At 37.3% G+C, this 24,391-nt stretch overlaps 1 protein-coding gene across 7 annotated transcripts; it reads right to left on the reverse strand.

The window, feature by feature from the left end:
- Positions 1-37: 37 nt before the first annotated feature.
- LOC113393396 (DNA-directed RNA polymerase II subunit RPB1) lies at positions 38-24,178 on the reverse strand. 7 transcript variants are annotated; one of them, XM_026630261.2, is made up of 11 exons: positions 24,031-24,178; positions 23,735-23,861; positions 12,699-12,847; positions 11,655-11,750; positions 9,601-9,949; positions 4,442-4,588; positions 3,966-4,013; positions 3,348-3,436; positions 1,466-1,583; positions 979-1,047; positions 38-474 (listed from the first exon to the last, which is right to left on the reverse strand). In XM_026630261.2, the coding sequence occupies exons 2-11, from the start codon at positions 23,822-23,824 to the stop codon at positions 376-378; spliced, it is 1,254 nt and encodes a 417-aa protein (XP_026486046.1). In that variant the 5' UTR covers positions 23,825-23,861; positions 24,031-24,178; the 3' UTR covers positions 38-375. The 7 variants fall into 7 exon arrangements, with proteins under 7 accessions (XP_026486046.1, XP_026486044.1, XP_026486045.1 ...); XM_026630259.2 differs by lacking the exons at positions 23,735-23,861; positions 24,031-24,178 and adding an exon at positions 19,412-19,649; XM_026630260.2 differs by lacking the exons at positions 23,735-23,861; positions 24,031-24,178 and adding an exon at positions 19,412-19,648 and having other exon boundaries at positions 38-462.
- Positions 24,179-24,391: the final 213 nt, after the last annotated feature.

Consider the following 24,391-nt stretch of genomic DNA (forward strand, 5'->3'; position numbering starts at 1 on the left):
GTGAGGGTGGGGCGGCAGTGCGCTCGAATAAAATAACTTTTACATAAAAATAAATACTTTATTTCAAAATGTTCGAATCTCATTCTCGCCCCCCCGGGCGAGTCGGGGCGAAGTGACTAGACGGTACACTCAACATTTCTTACAGCATTATGTTTACATCATATCGTATATAGTATTTCTGTACAAAGATACCGAAACTTAGTGATAAACAATTATAGTTACATTCCTACTTATTGTAAATAAATAATATCGCTAATACTCGAGTATTAGAAAATCCACCGAAAAATAACATGACACACTTTGGGAGCATTAAATATTAGCATCCTAAACATAATTGGTTAGCCTTAGAGCTGCGCAGCGGGCTGGCCCGCGGGCCTAGGCCTGCGCGTCGCCCAGCACGTGGTACATCAGGCGCTTGAAGGAGTTCGACTGCTGGATGTGCTCCTCTTGCAGCGAGCTCACCTGTCCATTAGACTAAAAGTAAACTTGCTGTAAATGTGCGGCGCAAAGGCTCCGTCTCCTCGTGGGGAGACGTTTGAAGTTTATTCTGATTTCATCCCCATTCTACCGACGGGGATCGGTGGATACGATGGTATCTTTTCCCGGCCATCTGAGCGGTGTTCTACTGGACTATATCGTTTCACAGTACAATGTGATATTTACTTATTGTTAGTTTAATGAGGAAAGGTGTGAACAAATTATGGTAAGTGGCACTATCGTGTACAGCTTTATTAGCTCGAAGAAGAATAATGATGTGATCTTTGATGTTACGTCCCTCGTGCCTTACCACACAAGCTGTGTCACTCTATAAAGTACCTCTCGATAACTGATGGGGGATAGTGGTAACACACGAGTCGTATTTGGGCACTAAATCCACCATTAAATAAAACCTGTGCTTTTTGAATGTGATTATTTATAGGAGGTATTGTGTTTACGGCACACTCGTATTATCATTTTAGATATTGTATGTTTACTTACGAAGGTCGTTTGTTTTCCTTTCAGATTCGTTTCCGACTGTTTCACAGATTTCGGAATCGGCGCCGGTTTCTAGTGATAAAATAAACAAGTGTTCTTTAAAAATATAATGATTCGCTCTCATTAGAGTTCAAGCAATCGTCAATGGCATCTTCAGGCGGTTTACAAAAGATCAGTAAATGCATGCTCGGTAGGTCCGATTTCAGTAAATTTAAACTCATTTGACGACAGCTTCACTGTCCGCTAAACTATTCTGTAGTTCGCATGCGTTGTCACGGAAAGTGCCTCACTCGACCCGACCGAAGGGCCGTTTTCGGTGTCGCATTCGACAACCATAGTATTTTTTAAAGTTATATTTTTAGTGAATGAAATCGTTCGATACGTTTCTGCAAATATACAAGTAAATCGACTTCGATCGAAACAAATGGGCAGTCGAAATATATTCTTCGGCAAACCCGAAGCCGAATCTTCGGGCCGTATGCATGCGTACCTTGCTGAACAGCTTGTGCTGCACGGGCGCGGCGGGCTGCGCGGGCCGCTCGGGCTCCAGCTCGGCCAGCGCGCGCAGGGCGGGCGACGTGGCGGGGTCGAAGGGCGCGCTCGGGGGGCTGCCGGCCGGCGGGGCGGGCGGGGGGCCGTTTTTAGTCGGTTAGCGGTTAGCGGTTAGCGGTTAGCGGTTAGCGGGCGCGACACGGTAGAGAGAACGGTTAGAGCGCGGTGAGTAGTGGGCGGCGTTCGGGAAGGACCGGTCGGTGAGGAGACTACGTTGATGGTGTACAATGAGTTCACTACCTTAATATTAACTTATTACATACTCTAGTTACTGATCGGCGCGGCCACGCGGGTGGTGGGTGGCGAGTGCGTGCGCGCTTCAGTTTTTTTTTTATTTGGCAACATGTCGACGCGATCAGCGACGTCTGCGACCGTTCGATTCGAGAGAAGTTCGAGAGAGTCGAAGAAGTAGCAAACATAAATAGAGAAGCGTTAATGCGTAATGTGAGATGGGCGTCGACAGTTGTTTTGGCTGCGTTTCTAGTAAAACACTTGCCTCTTGACTACGTGCGGCCGCCCGTAATAGCCGTTAGAGCTGAGCAAACAAATATTTTATTAAATTACATATGATTTTAGTGACCCAATTTACTTTTCTGATGACATTATAAGTAAACCTTCTGCGGTTGCGACATCGGCAGATAACGGATCGATTCGCTCCGAGTCATTTGAATACTTCGCTGCCACTTTACTCTTTCCATGCGTCAAATCACCTTTTTTACAGTTAAGTTTTCCATTTTTACGTCTCTCACTACAAAAGCTTTTTCATCATTAATTGATCTTTTAAAACAATACAACAAACATTTTCAGTGCTGCGTGCTCATAAGAACACCTTACTATCTTTAACACATTTTATATAACATAATAACTCTTAAACCCTGACCCTTTCCTACCCCAGTCGAGGCTCGTCTAATCGATTTTTACAGCCTTACTTGCACTTCAATACTACGAAATACTTCTGCATCTCTATTTTTACATTTCATAGAGGAAGTTTCTTCTCCTTCTTCTAACTTTCATTCTTATTCTCAGGACTTATTCTGTTACTTCTTTAATCTCAATCTTTTTAAAATGTATCTATACCCTTTTATTCTACCACCAAGCGTCTTCGTTAGCCATATCTTCCATTCTCCCGGAATATCTTTTGATACGTACCCTACTCACTATTTTTATTCAAAATAAATGCCGTTATCCCATTTCTATTATTTTACACGTCAAATGGTCTCTCAATTCTGAGAGTAAATTCCACTTATGTATCTTTTTCATACAATATCATACTATTTTTTGGAAGAGAATCTAGCTTAGCTGGGCTACATGTTTAGCTTCTAAGAGGAAAAGTCTAGGCTTCAAAAACAAATCCTCACCTGGCGGCACTTAACACTCTGACTGTCTTACTAATTGTCGTCAGAAAATAAACTCATTAAGTATTCATTGAGCGAGTTGGTATAAATGTTATTTTGCCTTAATGTGGTCAAAAATTACATATTAAAAAAGTTACATACAAATTGGATGTGAACAAATCGCGTTAATATGAATAAATAAACATTACCATTTCATACAGGAATCGAACCTGTCACGGATCGCCGAATATGATAGGTAGAAAGTATTTCATAAAAACACCAGTGGAGTTTTAAGCATTCGTCTAGTACGTGTAGTTAAACGTTCGGTATTTTCGTTTGGCAGACAGCCATGATCTTGAAATTCAGTTCTAAGATGAGCGTTTCTTGAAATGACCTTCAGATTTTTCAAAGCGATTTGTACTAAATGGCGGGGAAGGAATTACTGATGTATGTTTCATTTGATCAATCTTAATATTAAATACTCACGGCAGAGGCGATGTCTGCTGTCTGATCGAGTTGGCAATGTTTTGCTCCGAGTATAGGTTGATAGGAGAGTTGAACTGCTTGTGCACCACCTGGACAAACGGTGTTATCAACTCAAGATAACAACAACAACAACAACAACAGAACCTTAGTGAGAGACTGAACACTTTAACCGTGCCCGTTTAATATTATATACATTATACATGGTGTTCGAAGTTAATTTAAGGTCAAGATCTAAGTTGATAAATTTAACGACAGTCATAATTTGTCTCAATTTATATAAACATTGTAATTAAATCAAGTAAATTCTAATCGCTCTCAAAATGTATTTGAGATTTGAAATTAAAATTTAGTTAAAAACGAACTGTACACTGATGATAGAAAAAAAAACCCGCAGAAAACAAGATGGCGTATAGACAAATGAAGGTAATGACTGAAAATTCACTGATATTCATAATTGAAATGTTATCATAGCTAAAGTTTTATGTTTTGGTCACAGAAATATGTTAGTGTTCGATATATCAGTGAATCCTCGAGGCTGTACAAACGAATCGTTCGCTACAGAAGTTTTAATGCGATCATGCTAAAGCTGTTTAAGCATCACACAGTTTCGTCAACCACCTTGTTCGAATCTTCACCGACCACTCGCTGCAACACCGACTCGGCCACCTGGGTTTTTGTCAAAAATCTATATGTTACAAATGTGCAGTTACATAGCATATACTGTAGCTTGTGCTTTATAACACGTGCAGCCTTCAGAGTCGCTCGGCACGAGCCAACTTTTGAATACCATTAATGTAAGCTAAGCATTTTCATTTCATTATAAATAGATAAGTTACAGTTCTCGATTTGAAAATATAGAACCGCTCCGAGCTGGGTAAGACCTTTGTACAGAAGTGTGAGCAAAGAAGTGTGTGCGCGCGCGCATGCGAATCTGAGGTGTATTCGTCCAGTGTGAAAGCCTAGGCTTCCAAGATATATAGTTTTATCTTTCTATTGTTTTCATTAGTTATATGCTTCATAAAGGACTTTATGTTTAAATCGAAGCGCATAATCGCATATCGACACTGAATTCCAGCAGTGGCCGCAGGGAATACCTTCTGGCGCATGAGCGTGTCGCGGTAGTCGTGGTGCGGCGGCGCGCGCATGGCGGGGTTGGGGTGGTGGCGCAGGTAGCTCTCCGTGGGGCCGGGCTCGCGCCGCACCTTGGCGCCCGGTAGCACCAGCGGCGTCGTGCGGTATGGCTGGGGGCGAATCAGATGTTTACCACCTTTAACCTTTAAGGTTTAATTGGACTCGTGGTACACCTATACTGTTTTTTTAAATCAGAAATATATCCAATGAGCCCACGGGCAGCTTTAGCAGTGGATACCCATCTTCTTTACGTTTTCAGCGCTCCCAATAGTGGGAACTGAGAGATCCTCTGCCTGTCATCACGGACTCACTCACCCTTCACACTAGAATATAACCATGAATTATATTGTAATGTTAATACTTAATGTTTACCAAAAGAGTAATTTACGAGGTGATGATGAACCCTTGAATAGAGTTTTCACTCCGCCTGGCTAGGCATACCATCTGCCACGACAGTGTACGTTTATATACTACTTCTATTTATATTAAATGTTATGTTTATAGTTAATTTTCAGAGGAACACAGAAGCCATCGTGATTAAACAAATATAAACTAATATCCCGATAATAATATATTGCGTTCGATGCGCTCGCTCGCTTATGTTGACGCGACGCGTCTAATTTTATACGAGGTTATTTGATGTGGGTTATGATTTCTGACACGATTTCGTTTTATATTTGCGATTATTTGATCTGATGTAGGTCGCGGCCACTTTAAATATATCTTAGACAAACTAGTCGAGGTAGCTGCATGCGCACGCGCATCGAGAATGGAAGCCGCCTGGAAACAACAACCTCATCTTATATCGGTTTGTTACTAATTGGTCTCAAAAGTGAGCAACAGTACGGCTTTGTTCCAGTTAATAAATGTTGTAGTTTAAATGAAGCGGTCTCAACGCCACGATACATTAACGACGGCAAGGACTGTTTCTGTGTTTAAAAGCGTGAACTGTGCCATTGGAACGAGCTTCGACGTTTATTTCCGTCCGGTAAATGTTTACAAAGCCGTAGCTTTAGTCACTGACGCAATGTTTTACATTAAATTGGACCTTTTTATTACTATTTGTTTAACTAATACACAATACATTATTTGTACTGGTAAATAATCTCTTAGGATTTTTTGGGACATACTGGTACTAAACGAAATATTTCAAGAGTTATATTAAAATTAGCAGCACGTGAATGTCCCAAGGCCAAAGCTTTTTTCCTCTAGAGGACAACGCAACTTCAGCACAACGCTGCTTCAACGCTTATTAGTGCAGTGTCCACCATCTGGCGGACAACAACACATGGACATCTTCACGATTTTCTTCAGAGACGGGCACTAGATGCAATTATAAACACAAATTGGAGCACATAATATCAATCACATGACTTCATGAAGTTGGCTCGAAGTACCATGTGACTAAGTCCCATTTAAATTTTATTACGAGAAAGCTGTGCATGTGTAAAGTTACTTAGAAACAATATTTTTCCTAAGCCCAAAACAAATTTCATATTTAAATTTGGCGTAATTATTTAATTATTTTGTGATATTTATATACTATATTTATATATATTTATAACCATATAAAGAGTAACTAAATGTGATTTTTAGCGAAATAAACTTGTTATGAAAAGAACATGTCCCATAATTTGTTTGTTGTCGAACATTGAACGTGACGCTGAACACATAACAGACTTGGTTCAACAGCTAAAAATATTAATTTGTAGATTTTGTCACATATTTTAAATGAGATATTTATAAGTTCATTTTGTATTAAATTGAAAGCTGCTCGTGAGTGCATAGTTGTTTTTTATTTTATTTCTAGGAATAAAAATAATTTCGAGGAAGTTTTAAAAATTTTACACCCGTTTTCTTATGACTTCCAACACCAAAACAGCTGTCTAAAGCGTATTAGGTATGTTTGTATAACTATAATCGAAATATTATGCATCACTTAATTATATGCCCCAGACCCGCAACTGTACCCACCGTGTTCGTACCATGAAATCTATAAGAACATAAAATAATTTCCAATAGGTTCATGAATTAGCTTATTGCATCACGTATTTATAGCACTTTGTGAGTTCCGAGTAGTCCGTAATTAGTTTATTATCGAACATTGAAGATTGGCAGACCGTTGCGAGTCAACGCCGGTTTTAACTACGGAGTTAGATAACTCGAGTATTTTCGGTAAATTAATATCACTACATCACATCCTAGCCTTAACCTAATTAGGATCACTCGTAAAATTATAAATGTATCGTAAATATTTAATGGATTTTCTTTCGACGAACCCAGTTGCTGACGAATTCCTCCTCGGGATGCTTAGGGTCCTGGTACCCGTTGGGGAAAAAGTTAGGGTTGACTGCCATCGTAGCACTCGGTAACGCGGACGTGTCGTAGAGCGAACGATCGCGGACTGCGTCTCCAGTCGTTCCCTCTCGGTAAACAGTAATTTCAATGCATTCTATTTTGGAAATATGACGGAAAAATAGGCACCAGCGTGGGCGAAACCTCAGCCTAGAGCATTGTGGGACACGCACGAAGTATTCTTCACTTACTACTCGGGTACACGAATGGACAATACACATAAATAGTTTATCCAAACGCAGAAAATAAGAGGCGAGGGTAGAGCATACCTCTTTCGTGAAAAAAATCTAGCGATGTGATGTTTATGTTCAAATTATTAATTTATTCACTTATATAGCGGGTAATTTTGTTATACGATAAGTATTTGTAATGAGTTTAAAATTGGTTATGACTGTAGATGTATCCACATTACGTCGCCTTACACTATTTTAGCAATATGTGATTCAGAACATGGATGAATGGAACATACTGGAACTTGGGATTGAATTTCTAATACACATATATATTTCTCAAACCGATTTCCATATTCACACGAGTCCATGGCTTAGTTATAGCTTTCGCGTCTTATTATGTTTCTAATTAAGAATATAACAAAATAAAGAGTGTATTGGCAAACAGCCAGACTATAAACGCTCGTCTTCGTTTAAAAATGGTCGAGTTAACCTATTTACTTGGGAAGTAACTGGTGCGACGTGTCTAATGAAGATTATTAATATTTTTTAGTACGTAGAAACAAAATAAACATTAGTTCATTATCGATAAATTTGGAGTATTTTAATATTTTATTCGTAAAGGAAAATCTTCAATATTAATTGATTGATACACTATTATTAGATAGCACACCTTGGGAATGAAACGATCGACTCCTGGCTGTTTCTATTCATATTCAATATATGTACTTAATAGATTGACAAAAAATAAGACCCGCTGAGTTTCTTTCGCCGGTTCTTCTCAGGTCAGGGTGTTTCCTTTTCCGAACCGGTGGTAGTGTTTAATTTGACTATCAATAAGTAAGTGTAATGCTTCTATATTGAATAAAGTAATTTGAGTTTGAGTTGAGTTTGATTATCAACCCAAAATTGAATAAAAAAAGGTTTTCTCTGATTATTTTAAACGGACAATGGTTCGTCTTGAGACTTTGGTAAATTCCTGAAAGTATTACTGATAAAATGAAGGTTAACTTATTTGAATAGACATACGCGTCGTCACACGTCGACGAGAGGCAAGCAGTTGGATACATTTATTATCGTATATTTTTTTAAGCCGACTTCAAAACGAAAGAGGTTATCAATTCGGTCTCAATGTCTTCCGCGTGCCTCGTTGTCTGTCTTTTGTAAATCGATTTTGGTAATGATTATTTCATTCGCACAGTTATAGCTCGACGGCTCATTTTCATTTGAAGCAAAAAAAACCCAAAACTGGTAATTGCTTTTCATTCAATTCTACCATTGAGAGTGTGAGACTATATTTTTATAAGCGGTGTAGTAATTCGAATGCTTTGTAAAAGCGTTCCCATATTTAATAACAAAGCTGTAACTGGGAAACAGTAAATTAATACCGACCACATAAATTGTCTGAATATAAATCAATTAACAACTAAAATAATGTTTAAATATATTCAACCTAATCGGTTATTGTATTGGACTTGGTGTCGAAGCAGGTTATGCTAAGCTGCTTTGATGAACACCGACTGCAAAATTTTTTTTAACTCGGCTTTAATTGTTTTTCTTTAAATATATTTTTTTTAAGTACGTCACATATTATGTAATTTAGTTTTCTGTTTATGAAATGTTGATTCGATCGTCTCGTGAGATGTGTGGACTGTGTAGTCACCGTTTCTCTGACTCAAGGTGATGCTCTAAATTTCTGTACTTGCTCGAAATTAGGCCTGTCTATTAATATGGCAGTTCTTTTCGTTTGATGAATGGGGTGACAAATATTGCGCTCGACCGAATAATCTGGCATTGATACAAATATAACATGACGAAAGTCAACAAATAAATCTAAAGTGACACGTTGGGCCAGCTTTTTCCATGCGGGGTTAATTATAACATAAAATCACTTGATTTAATTTGCATACGGTCTCGCGTAACGATTGGAGTGATGTTCGAGGGTTACAACAAATATCGTATTTATTACTCATTTAAATTTTGATTTTTAATATAAAATACTACGAATACATCCTCTATGCCACGCGACGATGAATGATTACGACAGTGCAAAAAGCTGTGAAATCATTTTCATAATAATGTATTGTAAAATAGTTGCCAAAGTAATATATTATTTATATTTGGATTTTTTAATTTAACCTACGTCAAATAACCACTAGGCAGAAGTTGACAGTGTTGCTTGTAATTATAAAATAAATATATAATCGATAACTGTATCGAGTACTGATCGAGTGCTGAGCACGTGAGGCACACTCTATTGTTATTAAATATTTTTATAAATCTGCTCTTCATAAATATCAACGACCAGAAATGATAATAACACTTTTTAAAATATCATGTTAAGGTAATAGTAATGGCCAACAATTTATTAATATTATTCGCTTGACTCTCGTTTATTTTGGATTTGGCAAACATTTAGGGGACGCCCACCCTACTCGAAAATGCTGGTGAGTTGGTTTTCCGCCGAGTAGGGTCAACAGAAAAATCGCTTAGTCAGCTACTCTTACGACCTCTACCCGCGATTGAAATGATGCAGCTATGTTTTGCTGCGCCGGGATTATGTACATTATGCGACATCAGTACAAAATAATAATTACCTGGCTTTGTATGGACTCGTCGACGGTTTCATCTGTGCGATTGGAAGCCGCTGGAGACATCATTAGGGTCCTGTACTCGCCCTCCTGTTGGGGGACGAATTGCGTCTGATGGGGTGCGTATTGCGTCTGTTGCGGAGAGTATTGCGGCTGTTGTGGGGCGTATTGTGGTTGTTGCGGGGAGTATTGCGGCTGTTGCGGAGCGTATTGAGGCTGTTGCGGGGCATATTGCGGCTGTTGGGGGGCATATTGCGGCTGTTGGGGTGCGTATTGCGTCTGCGGAGGCACGGGCGTGCTGCGGGGGAGGGACTCCGGGCCGCGCCATTGTGTCGTCGGGAGAGGACTTGCGGTCCTGTTTACAGACATACGCATTAACTAATCTGTACTTAGCTCTGTACCAATAAATGTAATATGTATTCACGGTGAGAGCCGAGAAGACCCAGTGGTTAGAATGCGTGCATCTTAACCGATGATTGCGGGTTCAAACCCAGGCAGGCACCACGGAATTTTCATGTGTTTAATTTGTTTTTATAATTCATCTCGTGCTCGGCGGTGAAGGAAAACATCGTGAGGAAACCTGCATATGTCTAATTTCAACGAAATTCTGCCACATGTGTATCCACCAACCCGCATTGGAGCAGCGTGGTGGAATATACTCCAAACCTTCTCCTCAAAAGGAGAGGAGGCCTCAGCCCAGCAGTGGGAAATATACAGGCTGTTAATGTTAAACTCATGGTTAACGTGTGTCACGCTGTCTACAGGGGTTAAGGAAAATTAAATTAAATAATTAGTCAACTTCACCTACAAATGTCGTTCATCGCCTTCCTACATTAATGATTTGACATTCGAAAGAAAAAGACGGATCCCGTGAACAACATTTATAGGTGAAGTCGGTTCGGCCACAGGGGAGGAGGCGGCGGCCGTACCTGCGCGGCGCGGCCTCGCGCTCCGCGTCCCCGTACGCGCACCGCGGCGAGGTGCTCGCGTCAGTCGGGTGCCTAACGTGTCAATACAACGACTCGTTCTGCGAGCTTACTTGACTATAGATATGTTACGTTACAGGGCCGAGAGCTTTGGAGCGGCACACGCAGTTAAGTTAATTTAATCGAAAGACAGATGTTCGACTGCCTTAAGGGGGTGGCTCGTCCCGTCGGGCTAGTACATGCATGTGATTGAATTTTACCCGACATATTATGCAGGATTTTTTGGAGCACGATAAATATCAAATAAGTGATTTGAGCCGGTGGCCATCGTATATTGGACCGTCACGGCATGTAGAAGTAATCGTTGTACTGTATGTATTATTATCTGAGACAAATTTGACTCATCATCTTATATAGATTACTATTGCTTTACATCCATCTATTTGCAATCCTCTGAAATGTATTTTTATAACACGTCCTTACTAAATACCTTTATAAGAGCAGAGGTTATTGTTTTGAAAGAGCGTTGTATTGACATATTATAATATTTTTTTCTTACAGTTAACAAATGTATCGAGTTCGTTCAAATAACACAGATCTAATAATTACGGTACCAATAAATATATATTTAAAATAAATAACCGACTTCAAATTTAAAGGGGAACAAACGAAAAGTAGACGGTCGCAAAATTAAAAAAAAAAATCTTAATCGATATAGTGCGAAGTTCTGACGTAACGAGCTCCAACAATTTGATAAGTTCCTCGTTGTTTTGAAGTCGGTATTTAATTTAGAAATATAAACAGGCAAACAAACACAAATATATTTTGTAAAATGTTATATAGATCGTTGTCTCAATAATTTTCAGCGTTTCAGAAAATATGTAATGCATAGTTATTTATAAATATGTAGTAAATATGCACAGCAATGTTGAGCTAAGAATAGCATTACAGTTTGGCAACAATACCACTTTAGATACGTGCACAGTACACAGATAAAAGTACCTACTTACAATAAGCGAGTGCGCTAATTACTGGTTTGCGTGTAATCAAAACGGAAGAAGAATTAAGTACTAAATACACAGGCTGCTGTTTATTACAACATCGATATAGACGACATTCAATGGCGTATCTTACTCGGCCATACGATAGTAGGAAGGCATGAGCAGGGAGCGCCCTGAGAAGCTGTTGGAAGAACGCGGCATCGTGTACAGGTGAGAACTTGGACTGCTCCTGTAGGGACGCTCGGCGTGAACATTTTGTGTGCTTACCACGATTCATTCATGGTAAAAACTTCTCCAATAATATCAATTTCATTGTTAGCATACTCATGTTATTTGATTGGTGCAAAAGTGTTACTACTGAATTTCTTGTCGGTTCTTCTTGATAGACTCTGAACTCCGAGGCGGTTTAAGTTTTATTTTTTATATGAACTTGTTTAATGACGATTTAAAATTGCTCTATATTATTTTTGTTTTTCGTTCCAAATACAAAATAAGGTAAACTCGAAAAATATCTAAAACATGAAGAAGTTCTAGACGATTTAAGAACATCCACTCCTGCTGTTTGACTTACTTCTGATAAAGTAGCTTAGTATATAAGTAAATTCCCATTTATTTCCCCCCGGCATAGTAATGCTCTCAGATTTCAGTCCATAAATAACAATATGTAAAAGTTAAAAATAACTCTCTCTCTCTCATTAAAATTTTATCTAAAGCTACTTGAATGTTTTTAGGAAACAGTATATTTTTGTCGTTTACATCAATTAACATTAATTTTATAGTATTGATCGATGCAAGGAAAAAACACTGTTGTAGAATTAAAAAATGAGTGTTTCTGTGCATGCTTCATGCGTTATCCACTGGGTGATTTTGACGGAGGACAAGACGGCAACCTAAGCCCTCTATAGGTTAATAATTATTACACTATTTTTCGAGATATGAAGGATACACAGGCGAATATGTACCAAGATTCCAAGAACTTTCAAAAACAAGTGCGTTTGTCAGCGATGGCTATACCACAAACGTCGAATTTATCACGACGATTACATCCAGCGGCATAGACAATTAGACTTTATTGAGACCATTTTATGATTGTCAGACCATTACATATATTTGACGGTGGCCATTACGCTGAATTATCGTAAACGTTTAATTCTGTTATTGAATGTAATCATATTACCTTTGCACAACTAGTTTGATTTGATTGGGTGCGTTTTTGAAAAGGTTTTGCGCATCTTCATGTCGGAGATCTCGTGCGTCGTAATGGTCGATCTTTGCGATAATGTCGCCTCTCGTCAGTTCCCGTCCGGCCGGTGTACCCGGCGTTACCTGAAAGTTCAAAAAATTAAAAGTGACACTCGACAAGTAATCTTACTGTAAATTACGCAAAATCTAAAAATGGTGGTAGAGTTATTTTGTTTTATAATCAGACCACTAGATGGTAAGACGTCCCTGTAGACATCCTATTTATTCGCACAATGTGCTTTGTTTATTCTGATGAGACTGGACGAGGTGTGTACGTTTTTTCAATGTCTGTATTTACTGGTCAAAGTAAGTCAGCTGTACAGGTAAAATGGATAGATCACATCACATTAACCCTTATCGGGTGTGACTTAGGAGTTTAGCTCATATTAAAAAATAGACCCTCCATTAATGCAGTAACTATCTCGAGAGCATTCGGTACAAATATCTTAGTTGAATATACGTCAGTGTAAATCAGTACATGTGAACAACGTAAGCCATTTAAATATTAAGTCACCTGTTATTCAAGGTAAAAAAAATAGGCCGTGACATTTAGTTTCAGGCGGCTACAGGTACATTCATCTCTTCCCGAGGTGATTCTGACACGTAATCAACTGTGCCATACTTACAGAATAATAAACAAGTATTAGATTATTACTTCAATGTTTACACGTACTATTTATTTCAGGCCACCAAAACTATCTTGAATGAAATGGTCATGTCTACCATTAGTCGTGGGCAGGGTATTCATTACCTATTCTTTATATAGATATTGTACTTCTATTAAATTCAAAATTTCTCTGTGGAGGTTTAATCGAGAATTTATCATAAGCTGTAAATATGAGGCAGTTCCGAATACGCATTTCTTCGAAATTGACATCTAGGACGACCTTGTGATCAGGCAAGGGGGAGGTTGGGAGACGGGAGCTATGCAAGTTTGGCGTAAGGCCAGGCTAAATGCGTCTATCGTCGTTGTCGTGCCAACCGTCACTGACATTTTTATTGAAAACAACCGTCGCAGCCGATGGAGGCCGACGAATCACCGGCTGATTTGCGCAAATCCATCACACTTCCCGCGAGTCAATGGCGAGGACGCACACCTATATTTACTCGTGAACAACTAAAGTTGATGTCGACGGTACGATGTTCTATGGCGACGTCACTTGCAAGCGACATCGCCGACCTCAAGATGATCATTTTTGAGGGTTTTGTGGGCGTCACTGCTCATGTAACTGTTACGTGTTGTAGCGCGTCATTTAGTATTTGGCTTTGTATAAATGATTAATTATTTTTATGAAATTATGTAGACTATAATTAATATTGATGTGCCAACAAGCAATCGCATGATTATGAGTTAATTTCAGTCAACTAAGTACTAAATTATCCGGCCAGGAGCACCGAGGTGATGGTGGTGGGAGTTTTGAGTGGTTTCTTTTATGTTTTCAACATGAAAGGAACGCTGATATCAATAACAATGTAGTTATTTATGTTTTCTATGAATTACATAATGTAGGTATTTGAAAAATTTTCAACAGAACAATGAATTTTAAGAAGCCGGAAATACTAACGAACACGTCAGTAATGTTTATAATATTCAATATTTTTGTCTGCAAAATCTTTCGAATGACGCATTGGAGAGCTTCAATTCACAAAAATCACTTATCATTATAATATATATTTTGATGGAATGTCTATTTCGGTGAACGTAGATTGATTGAGTCATAGCTAACAGATGTTAAAGGAAATCCAGGCAATCAAAATGTTTTACGATAGCTGAATATTAGCGCAAGGTTGGATAAATTTGTTTAGCAATGAATGCTCTGAGCGTCGAGACAAGGAACAATAACGAAGTAAGATAAACGGTTTTTTTAATTAATAAGTATTCGAAAGTACATAAAGGAAAGTTCATCCTCATTGTACATAAGCATTCTACGTAATGTAAGTATATATTATAAGTGTAAGGAATAATTAAGGTATGATATTTTCATGATTTCAATAAGTAATATCACAGTGTTTAATAATTAATTAAAAAAAAAAATATATCCCGACCGATTTCAGATGCAGTGACTGCACAGGATGAAAAAAAATAGGTAAATGAAAACATATTTACACTGTCATTGTTCGATGATGATCTGACCGTATTATAGCAAGACTTTTCGTACTACAAATCTAGTAATGCCGTCTTCTCAATTTCAGCTGCTTTTGAGGTTATCTTCTCAAAACACAAAACAATTGTGTTATTTTCTTGTCACGTCATGGGATTTCAATCCAGGACATCGTTATCCGCAGCCTCAGATGTTAACCACTAGACCTACGTGCGAGTAATTATCTCAAATGTCGGTCGCGGTTGCGATCACAACCCACTATCAACCTCATAATTATATTGTTGGCTAAAGTGAACAAAATGTTTTTGTAAATTGAACGCAGAGGGCACTTACACATCTTTCTTTCGTAGGAATAAAATATAGAGGGATGTTTGTTTGATAGTTATTTTATTTGATTTTACCCAAAAACCATACATTTTATTTTAGTTTATAGTTTCTTGCCGGCCATAGACTAGTATGTTACTATATTCTTCAGAAATAAGTAGCTTAGTTATTCAATAGGTGTGTTTTCTAAAAAAACTGATGGACAAAAACATTATATTAGTGATTTGTATCGACTCGAAAATACCGACAGAAAAGACATTAATAGTATATAGCTACATTTTGATAGAAAACACACAAAAAATAACTAAAACTGTATTTTAGTTTAATTATGACAACTAATTAATTTAAATCTCATTGGTTAAAAACTCCACGGTACTAAATCCTTTGATTATCCATGCGAAGCCGAGACGGGTAGCTATATTATATTTATAACTCGCATTGACTGTTTATTATTACGATAAATTCAGATAAGTACGAGATCATATTCGATTCACACAAAACAAAACAACAGAGCCGTGTGAGCATGAAAATATGCTTAAAAATTGTAAGGTATTCAGTAAACATAAACTTTGTTTTTGAAGATGTACAGTAAGAAGATAATCTTCAATAACAAAGTTTATGGTTTTGAAGAAAGTCGTGAAAAAATAAGATTTAAGAAAATGATTTCGAGTTAGCCATGAACAAAACTGACAATAATTTAAATAAATTAATTACTATCTGACTAAATATAAAGTTTGCTGAAAATTAGCGCAGAGCTCGTGTGACGAATTGCTCAGATAATTTGAGGTACGAATGCAAAAGATTTGGCAGATTTACGCATACGCATACAAAAATGTGTCAGCATCATTCTGGTTATAAATGTCCTTAGGGACCTGGTCTTCTGTTCGCCTACAATCATAAAATATATTTGATGTCGCTTTTAGTGCAGCACCTTTTTTTAGCCCAGTTAAGAGGATACAAATTATAATGCTGGAAAAACCATCACTGTCATAACGAATAGATATACATTGGCAACAAGACGTGAACAGACACGGGCTGGGTAGAAATGCAAACCAATGTATTCATATACCGGAACTTATCTTGTTTATAATCTTATGAAAGATATAAAAAATCTCGCTGAGTTTTTTTCGACAGATGACAGGGTATTTTCTTTTCCGACGATGGCGTTGGCGTTTATTAATTTAACAATCAATAAGTAGTAGTTGTAAGTATAATGCTTCTTGAATAAACGATTTTGATTTTTGAATACCCGCTGCACGGCTTGGACAAAACCATGCAAACTAAATAATAAAATATATTTTTGAAGAAATAGTTGATAGGAAAACCTAAACTGAATTCCTGTCTACACTAGAAACGAAATTCTCGAGTGTGAAAGACGTTTCTTCTTAAATTTGTAATCACGAAAATATATTCAAAATTTTAATCATACATGATTTGTGCGTTACATTATAAAACGAACAATGTTTTTTCCGTTAATAGAAAATTTTCTGAAAGCTTATAACTGTTAGTGGGCTATAAGCCGCGGTGTTAAAGATCTTAATCCGTGGGTGTATTAAGAACGAGATTAATGGATGTTTTGTTGAGCGCATCTAATCGAGCACGTAAGTGCCTCACCAAACATAAAGTGGCGGGAACCACTCCATCAACAGATCATTCACGAGGAGGGTTGGCATCAGCGGCGAGTTTATCTACTCCATCTTTAACGCAGTTTACATACTATGATTGATAAGAAAGGATTAACAATAATAACTAGTTTACAATTTATTTCAAATATGGGAAGTTTGTTCATAATAATAATATGTAGCCATGTTTTGACGTAATCTCTTTTGAGACATAATTTATCGGTCTGACGCTTTTCAGACGAAAGCTGGCAAACATGCCAGTTCCTGGCAAATCAACTATGATTATATTGACCATATATATATATTTATTATGATATAATAAATAATTGCATGCGGTTGCATATATGCACAACAACAAATGGATATCAACGATACTGTTGCATATACATAATATGCAATGATATCCGTGCCGAGAACAGGAAATAAACTCAAGTAGTATAATATAAAAATAATAAAGAATACCTTCGCCACTCCACGATACGATCTGATGTTGGCCTCACACTTCATTTTATCTTGCAAAATGGCGATTCAAAAGTGCTTGCAACATCCCACTCGAATAAAGTATATCATGATGTATTGGAGTACAATTATGTTCATTGTATTAGCATTTTTTCATCCCTTAAATGAAAATTTCTAACAATCTAATCATATCAGTATTTCATTCCCAACGTGTTTTATTACCAATAGCTGCCAAAAAAACAGAAGAAGTGAATGATATTTTCTAATACTGATTGTAAATGAAATATTTATAGATAATCATTAAGAGGTTGTATAGCTTTTAGCTAGTGAGTTGTATTCAATCACACAAACGTAACTGTAATGGAAACTTTTTGGTTTGACATTTTTATAAAAAAAAGTTGAAAAAGAATATTTTTTGAATTTGACATGGGAATTGTGAATCTGGATTGAAAAACGGAAGATAATGGATGATTATAACAAAAACTGGAAAATATAAAGACTTTTAATTAATTGATGTTCCCGTTTACTTGAAGCCGGATCTTCATGATGGTGTTATACTTTATAATATTATGAGATATAAGTACGTAAAGCTGCGTCCAAATATCAGTAGGTACCTTTAAATTTGTCAATTAATCAATTTAAATATTATTATGTTCTAAATACAAGAGTAGACGATAGAAAGAGAGGAATTAGTATTTGTAAACAGGTACGATATTGATCGACTTATTGACACACCTATCTAATTTAATTGGTGGAAAAGAGTAACCGACTTTCTTAAAGATTCATAACACCGATGGTAGCTTTCTACTCAATATAATCTTATAAAACGACGATTCGGAAGTGCTCTAAGAGCCGACTTGAATGAATATATTATTTTGTTTTGACAATTAAGTTTCGAGATGTATTTGAACACAAAACGATTGAGTTGTATTTCTTCATGACCGCTGACACGCATTACATCTAAGCCTAGCCGGCTTTTATAAATAAACGCATATCTACAAGATCGCGGTTTGTATCGGTACTGACGACTGACTCATGTGTTGCGATGAACAACTCGGATTATCAGTAATGATATACCTCTACTAAAATGTTCTTTATATATTTCTATACATTCAGAAGCCACCTCCCACGTAATTAGTATTTAAACCTCCTGCAAAGATAACAAGACTCTACTTTTAGATATTCGTTTATTTTATTATTTGTGCACCAAACACTTAATCCAGATTATTCGGGAGGTTGAGGGGAAACATCATTAAATAATACTATATTGTGTTGTCACACCAAATATGTTTACAAAATTTTAGGTTTAATCGGATTTAAATTAAGTTTCAAGATTGGACCCTCCCACTAAGTGTTAAATACAAGCTCAAAGAAAAATACTTGGTTAGGTACTAAAGGGATACGTGATGCTCATACATTTTAAGTGTCAACGAATATTGGTTATTATTTATGAAATTATTAATTAAGTTTGAGTTTGACTAAAAAGTCTCCTCGAAAAAAAAAATTGTCAAAATTAACCTCTTTTAGGTTTTAAACGATCCAATAGTGTGACAACGAATTTTAACGCCTGAACAGGATATTCACACACCACTCGCTGAAATCCATGAAAATGATTCCATGCAATTTTATTTATAGATATTAAAATTGAACAAAAAATAGAAATTAAAAGAAAATACTTTTTTGATGTGAATCAAGATTATGCGTTGGTGCACGAGTTTCATGCTGAAAATATTTTATTAATATTACTAATTAAAATGAATAAGTATAGTTAATTTAGTTACAAGGTTTATATAATCTGATGTCACGGTGGTTACGATTCGGGTCGAATACCGATTCCCTGTCACTCTCGCGGACATCTGTCGAACGGGCTTCAGCCATCGGTACATCACCCACGGTTACTCGTCAATATGAAGTATTTTAAGTTAAAACCCTTCATTGTTATTATATTATTAATTACACGCAAATTAAGACATTATTCATAATAATTACTATGTGAAATTCGGATTTCGTTCAAGCGACTTATTATATTTCGACGTGAACTAATCGCGACAGTGCTTCGATCATATTAAATGCAATCATTTATCGGTTTGTTTACACCGGTGGCCGTGCTGTAATTTAGTGCAGTACTAGGAGAGGCGTACCCTCGTGACAATGAGCGGAGTGGCGAGATCCGAGCCGCCCACAAGTCGCAGGCCCCAGTTGGTGTCGCGGGTTTCCCGCCGCAGCGTTACCACAAACGTATGCAGCCGCCCCATGACGCGGGGAGAGTAGTGTTGCACTGCGCGGGCGCGCTTTTGGCGCGGACTTGCGAGCACGACGGTGAGACGCGGCGTTATGCGATCCAAATTAGCTCTACCGCAACTTCACCCCGCCGCTCCCCACTGTCCTGCACTGTACACTGTACACCCCACGGCGATCGATGTATTGCTTAACGGAAGCTAATGATGCCCACCAGATATCCAGCTGGCCGAGGCTGGCGATGTTTACATGACGTTCACTAATGATGCCTTGTCTTCACACCGATTTACTTTAGCATTTGAAATTCACTTATTCCTTAAAAGTATCAATATTCTCATAGATCCTTACGCAGAGCCATCGAGTAACGTACATAACATCTCACATATGAGTATCGTGCAAGCGAAGCTTACAGAGCATCATCTAACACTTTTAGTTTCTTTGGCCCTTTGAATCGTTTAATTGTTCAATAGAAGAGATTCAAGGTAAAGGTCGGAGCTCTACAATTGCGTTGTTTCGTTGCTGATTGATGTCCGTTCTATATAACATATCTCGTAGCCTTATAGGTATAAATAGATGATTAATCATTGGCACAAATACTTGCAATTTGGCATATAAGTAATAAATTAACCATTTGGCAGTGTCTATTTAAATCGCACGCAATGACATGTTGCGCGGGAAAGTTATATTTGTTTGGAAAATTTTAATTACTATTATTTGATAGATTCGTATTTGCGATCGTTATTATTATCAAATTCTATATGTTTATTTTGAAAAATCGCTCGGTCCTATATAGAATCGAGTATTATCTTAACGTCATCGACTATACTGGGTGGTATTCCTCTATCGGCGCGGTGTCAAGAGACGCTGGCGGGGCATACTTACCCAAAGAGCATGACATCTCACGTTAAAATGGTTAATATTTGAATCACAGTATTCATATCGGATGACTTGCCATTAAATCCTCCGTAAATAACGAATAAAACACCACGAGAGTTTAACAGCGCAGCACAGTAGGGACAACCAGTGCAGACACTTTAAATTTTTTATCATATCGAACATTACAAACAATTACAAGGCTGGATGAATTACGCCAAATATCTTTCGGCAGTTTGTTTTTAACTTATCAATAAATTTGCCTTGGCTAATTTAAGTTAATCTAATGCATATTTTTAATTAAAATGTTATAAATATATTCTTTGAGTATAATATTTCTCGGGATAATTGACCGCAATTAATATACCCTGTACAAGTTAGCTTGATCTTTTTGACAGACAGGTTAGTGATGAACGCTTGAATCTTTAGGGACTTTTGTGTTATATGTATTTTTTTAATATATTTATAATTTTTAAAATAATTAAATTAAGAAAATAATATGTTCGTCATTGCAAAGTTATGTCGATCAGAAAAATTCACATCTGTCAAAAAGATCAAGCTTACTTGTTCCACCAGTATCCGTCGAGCCGTGGCAGCGTGATAAGTAGGAAACATAAACAAAACATAAAAATGATCTATTTTATGGGCAAGGAGTACAAAAAGAGGATTAAAATGTATACATTTTTGAGATTGTATTTTATAATACACGAGCCAGCCATCTCGGCTTTGTATGTGCCGCGTGTACATAAAACGTTTATATTGAACAACAAGCGTACATAACAACATTCATTTTTTAAAAATTGACATTTGATTTTTTGGAAAAACGTACCGTAAACATTATTTTACTTCATAAATTATTGAATATACTTAATTTATCAGAAATAAAAAAATCCTACTTTGTGGTAGAGCTTAATGGAGTTTGTCAATGAGTTATAAATGAAGATAAATTAATCAAAAACTGTTTATAGTGCTTAATATATCAGAGACAGGCACAGAGTGGATGGAGCTTGTAGTATAGATACCATCAGGTGGCAAAATTACTCGTACGTATTCCTTTCTAAAATATATTTAAAAAATCCTGTCGACGTCTTTGACTGAATGACAATCCGAACGTATATTACACATGAGATATTTAATAAATATTTAATTTTTTACTACTCAATCGTATATCAATCAATATATACAAAACTCTTCCGTTACTGAGTGACTGAGTGACTGACAGACAACGCACAGCCTAAACCACTCGACCTTGAGTATCCTAGAGGTGCACTAAGAAGGGATTTTTCAAAATTCCCATGGGATAGGGAATAAATGGGATTTATATTTTCGAACCAAAGTAGCTCTATCTCCGTAACTATAATTATTAGGGGTTTCAAATTTAGCATGCAAGTAGGTTATAAAAACAACTAAAAGCTATCTTTAGGATATTTCGGAATTCCCAAGGGATAAACGTGAATTGTATTTTTTTCTTGAAAGTCCGTAGTCTTAGAAACTTGAAATTTGGCATGAAGATAGATGTTATAGCACAATAAACTAAAAAAAACTGAAAATCATGTTTTTTTTTTGTTTATATAAAAACCAATATAAATTGATCCCACACTGCGTACAATTTGCTTAGGAGAAGGGCTCTGCTTACATTGGAAAATTTAAAATACTTAAAAAAGGGAAATATCTTCAAGCATCGTTCCCTTTTGGTAGATCTATGAGCTATTTACATACTTATAAATATATATATGGAACCCTAGGTCCACGAGTCCGACTCGCACTTTATTAGGTAGGTTAGTTTCAATTGAATAGTTACTTTTAGGTTTCATTTATTTTTAGTGGGTTTCTTTTTAGTTCGTAATTAGGTTTGCAGGTTAAAGTCGAATAAAATCGTGTCTCTGCATTTCGTTAAAATTATCCAGAAAACACACCTCAGAAAATATGTTTGCAAATCCACACTTCCATACTAATACTTAATATTATAAATGTGAAAGTAACTCTGTCTGTCTGTCTGTCTCGCTTTCACACCAAAACTACTGGACCGATTTAAATGAAATTTGGTACACATATAGTCTAGAGCCTGAGAAAGGAAATAGACATACTTTTTATTTGGAAAAAAATGCTGTAAAGGGTTGAAAAGGGAGATGAAAGGTTGTAAGTTATTGAAAGTATTGCCATTTTTAGGACTAGAATCATAAAACTTATATTTTAGACTGAACACTTATAAACTTACATATCATGACACCCACTAAGGAGCGAATTTTGGAAATTCTACCCCTAAAGGGATGAAATAGGGGTTGAACGTTTGTATGGAAGTCCGTATTTTTTTAAGTTAGATACATGAATCTTTATTGGGATACTGATTAAAAAGGAGTAGATACTTATTTAAGTGTTTCTGCATATTCTACCCCAACGGGGGTGAAATAAGGGTTGAGAGTTTGTATAGAAGTCCGTCATTTTTTAAGATAGAAACATGAAACTATATTTTTGGCCTAAGGAGGGAAATAGGGGTTGATATTTTGTATATAGGATAGTCTGGAAGACCGTCATTTTTGAAGTTAGATGCAGGAAACTTTATTTTTGGGCTACCGATTAAAAATGACTTGATTTGCATTTAAGTGTTTCTGGATATTTTACGCCTAAGGAGGGAAATGGGGTTAGCATTTCGTATACAGGTTAGTCTGGAAGTCCGTCATTTTTGAAGTTAGCTATGAAATACACACCAATGTCAACAAAGAGGTCTTACATTAACGTAATATTTTAAGCTAATTTGTAAATATATTCAATTATTCATATTCTACGCGAGCAAAGCCGCGGGTAACAGCTAGTAATTAATAAAATAGTCCGAGATCAGATCGATGTCATATATGCGTAAATAAAATTTACAACGTCACGGCATGCGCAGACAACGCGTACGCACACGCACGCACACGCACGCACACGTCTATATCTATACACGTACAGGCAGCGCGCGGGGCGAGTTCAGCCTCATAACACACGATATCCCAATGCATCGTCGGTCAAGGTTTAAGTTAAATTTACCGACGTTACCTCGCCGTTCATAAATATGTCATAATTTATTTAAATGATCATTGTACTGAATGCGTAGAGGTCTTTACCGTTATCAGATCACTATTTGGCACGTAAACTATATTGCGGAATATTTATTACTTTTACAGCTGATTTAACCGACTTCTCACCCTGGGCTCGACATTCTTAGCAATTTATATAACCTAAATAATTTTTACGATCGCGCAAATTTAAACGAATATATTTTTCTATAATTATTCAAGAAATCACACGTTCTGAAATATCGACAGTACGAAAGTCTCACCACGGATAAAATAATAGAATAACAGTTGACATACCAATCCTCTTCGAGAGTTTCTGACTTCATCGTCAGGGTCGGGACGCTGGTGCGGAACTCTCCAGAACGCCGGCCTCTGATACATCGGCATCCTTAAAGCTTCGTATTTCTATACAGCACGGCGCCAACTGCAGGAATCGAGCAAACGAACGATTACTATTGTAACTAAAAATAAATCAAAGTCAATATCGCGAGGGAAAAATTGACTCGATGTATTGCAAACGACCTCGATGTCATTTCATTTCTACGTCCGAGTCCGTACACCGATTTCAGCTAGAATACATCCGAAATAACAACCTATAACAGGAAGAAGCGGTCGATCGTCTCGTCGGCTTCAACGCATCGAGTCGAACACGAATACGAACGCAACTCGAACTCGGTGTTCGTCGGCGCGTCGGCTCCCCGAGTGTGGGCGCCGGCGCGGCGGCGCGGCGGGCGGCGCGGGGTCGCCTCGCGGTCGCCTCGCGGAGTCTATTTATTGCGCACTCTCGCGCTGTTTCTGGGCCGATTCGCAAAAAAATTTCGTTTCCAGTTCGTTGATCCCGATCGCTTCGGGGCGACGTTTCTGGGTTGACATTCCCGTCTTAACGTTTTGAACCGAGCGATGGGTCCGTTAAACCAGATGTGATAGGTTAATATTGTTCAGATTTATCTGTTC

This window comes from Vanessa tameamea, chromosome 6 (assembly GCF_037043105.1).
Source record: "Vanessa tameamea isolate UH-Manoa-2023 chromosome 6, ilVanTame1 primary haplotype, whole genome shotgun sequence".
Classification (NCBI taxonomy): domain Eukaryota; kingdom Metazoa; phylum Arthropoda; class Insecta; order Lepidoptera; family Nymphalidae; genus Vanessa; species Vanessa tameamea.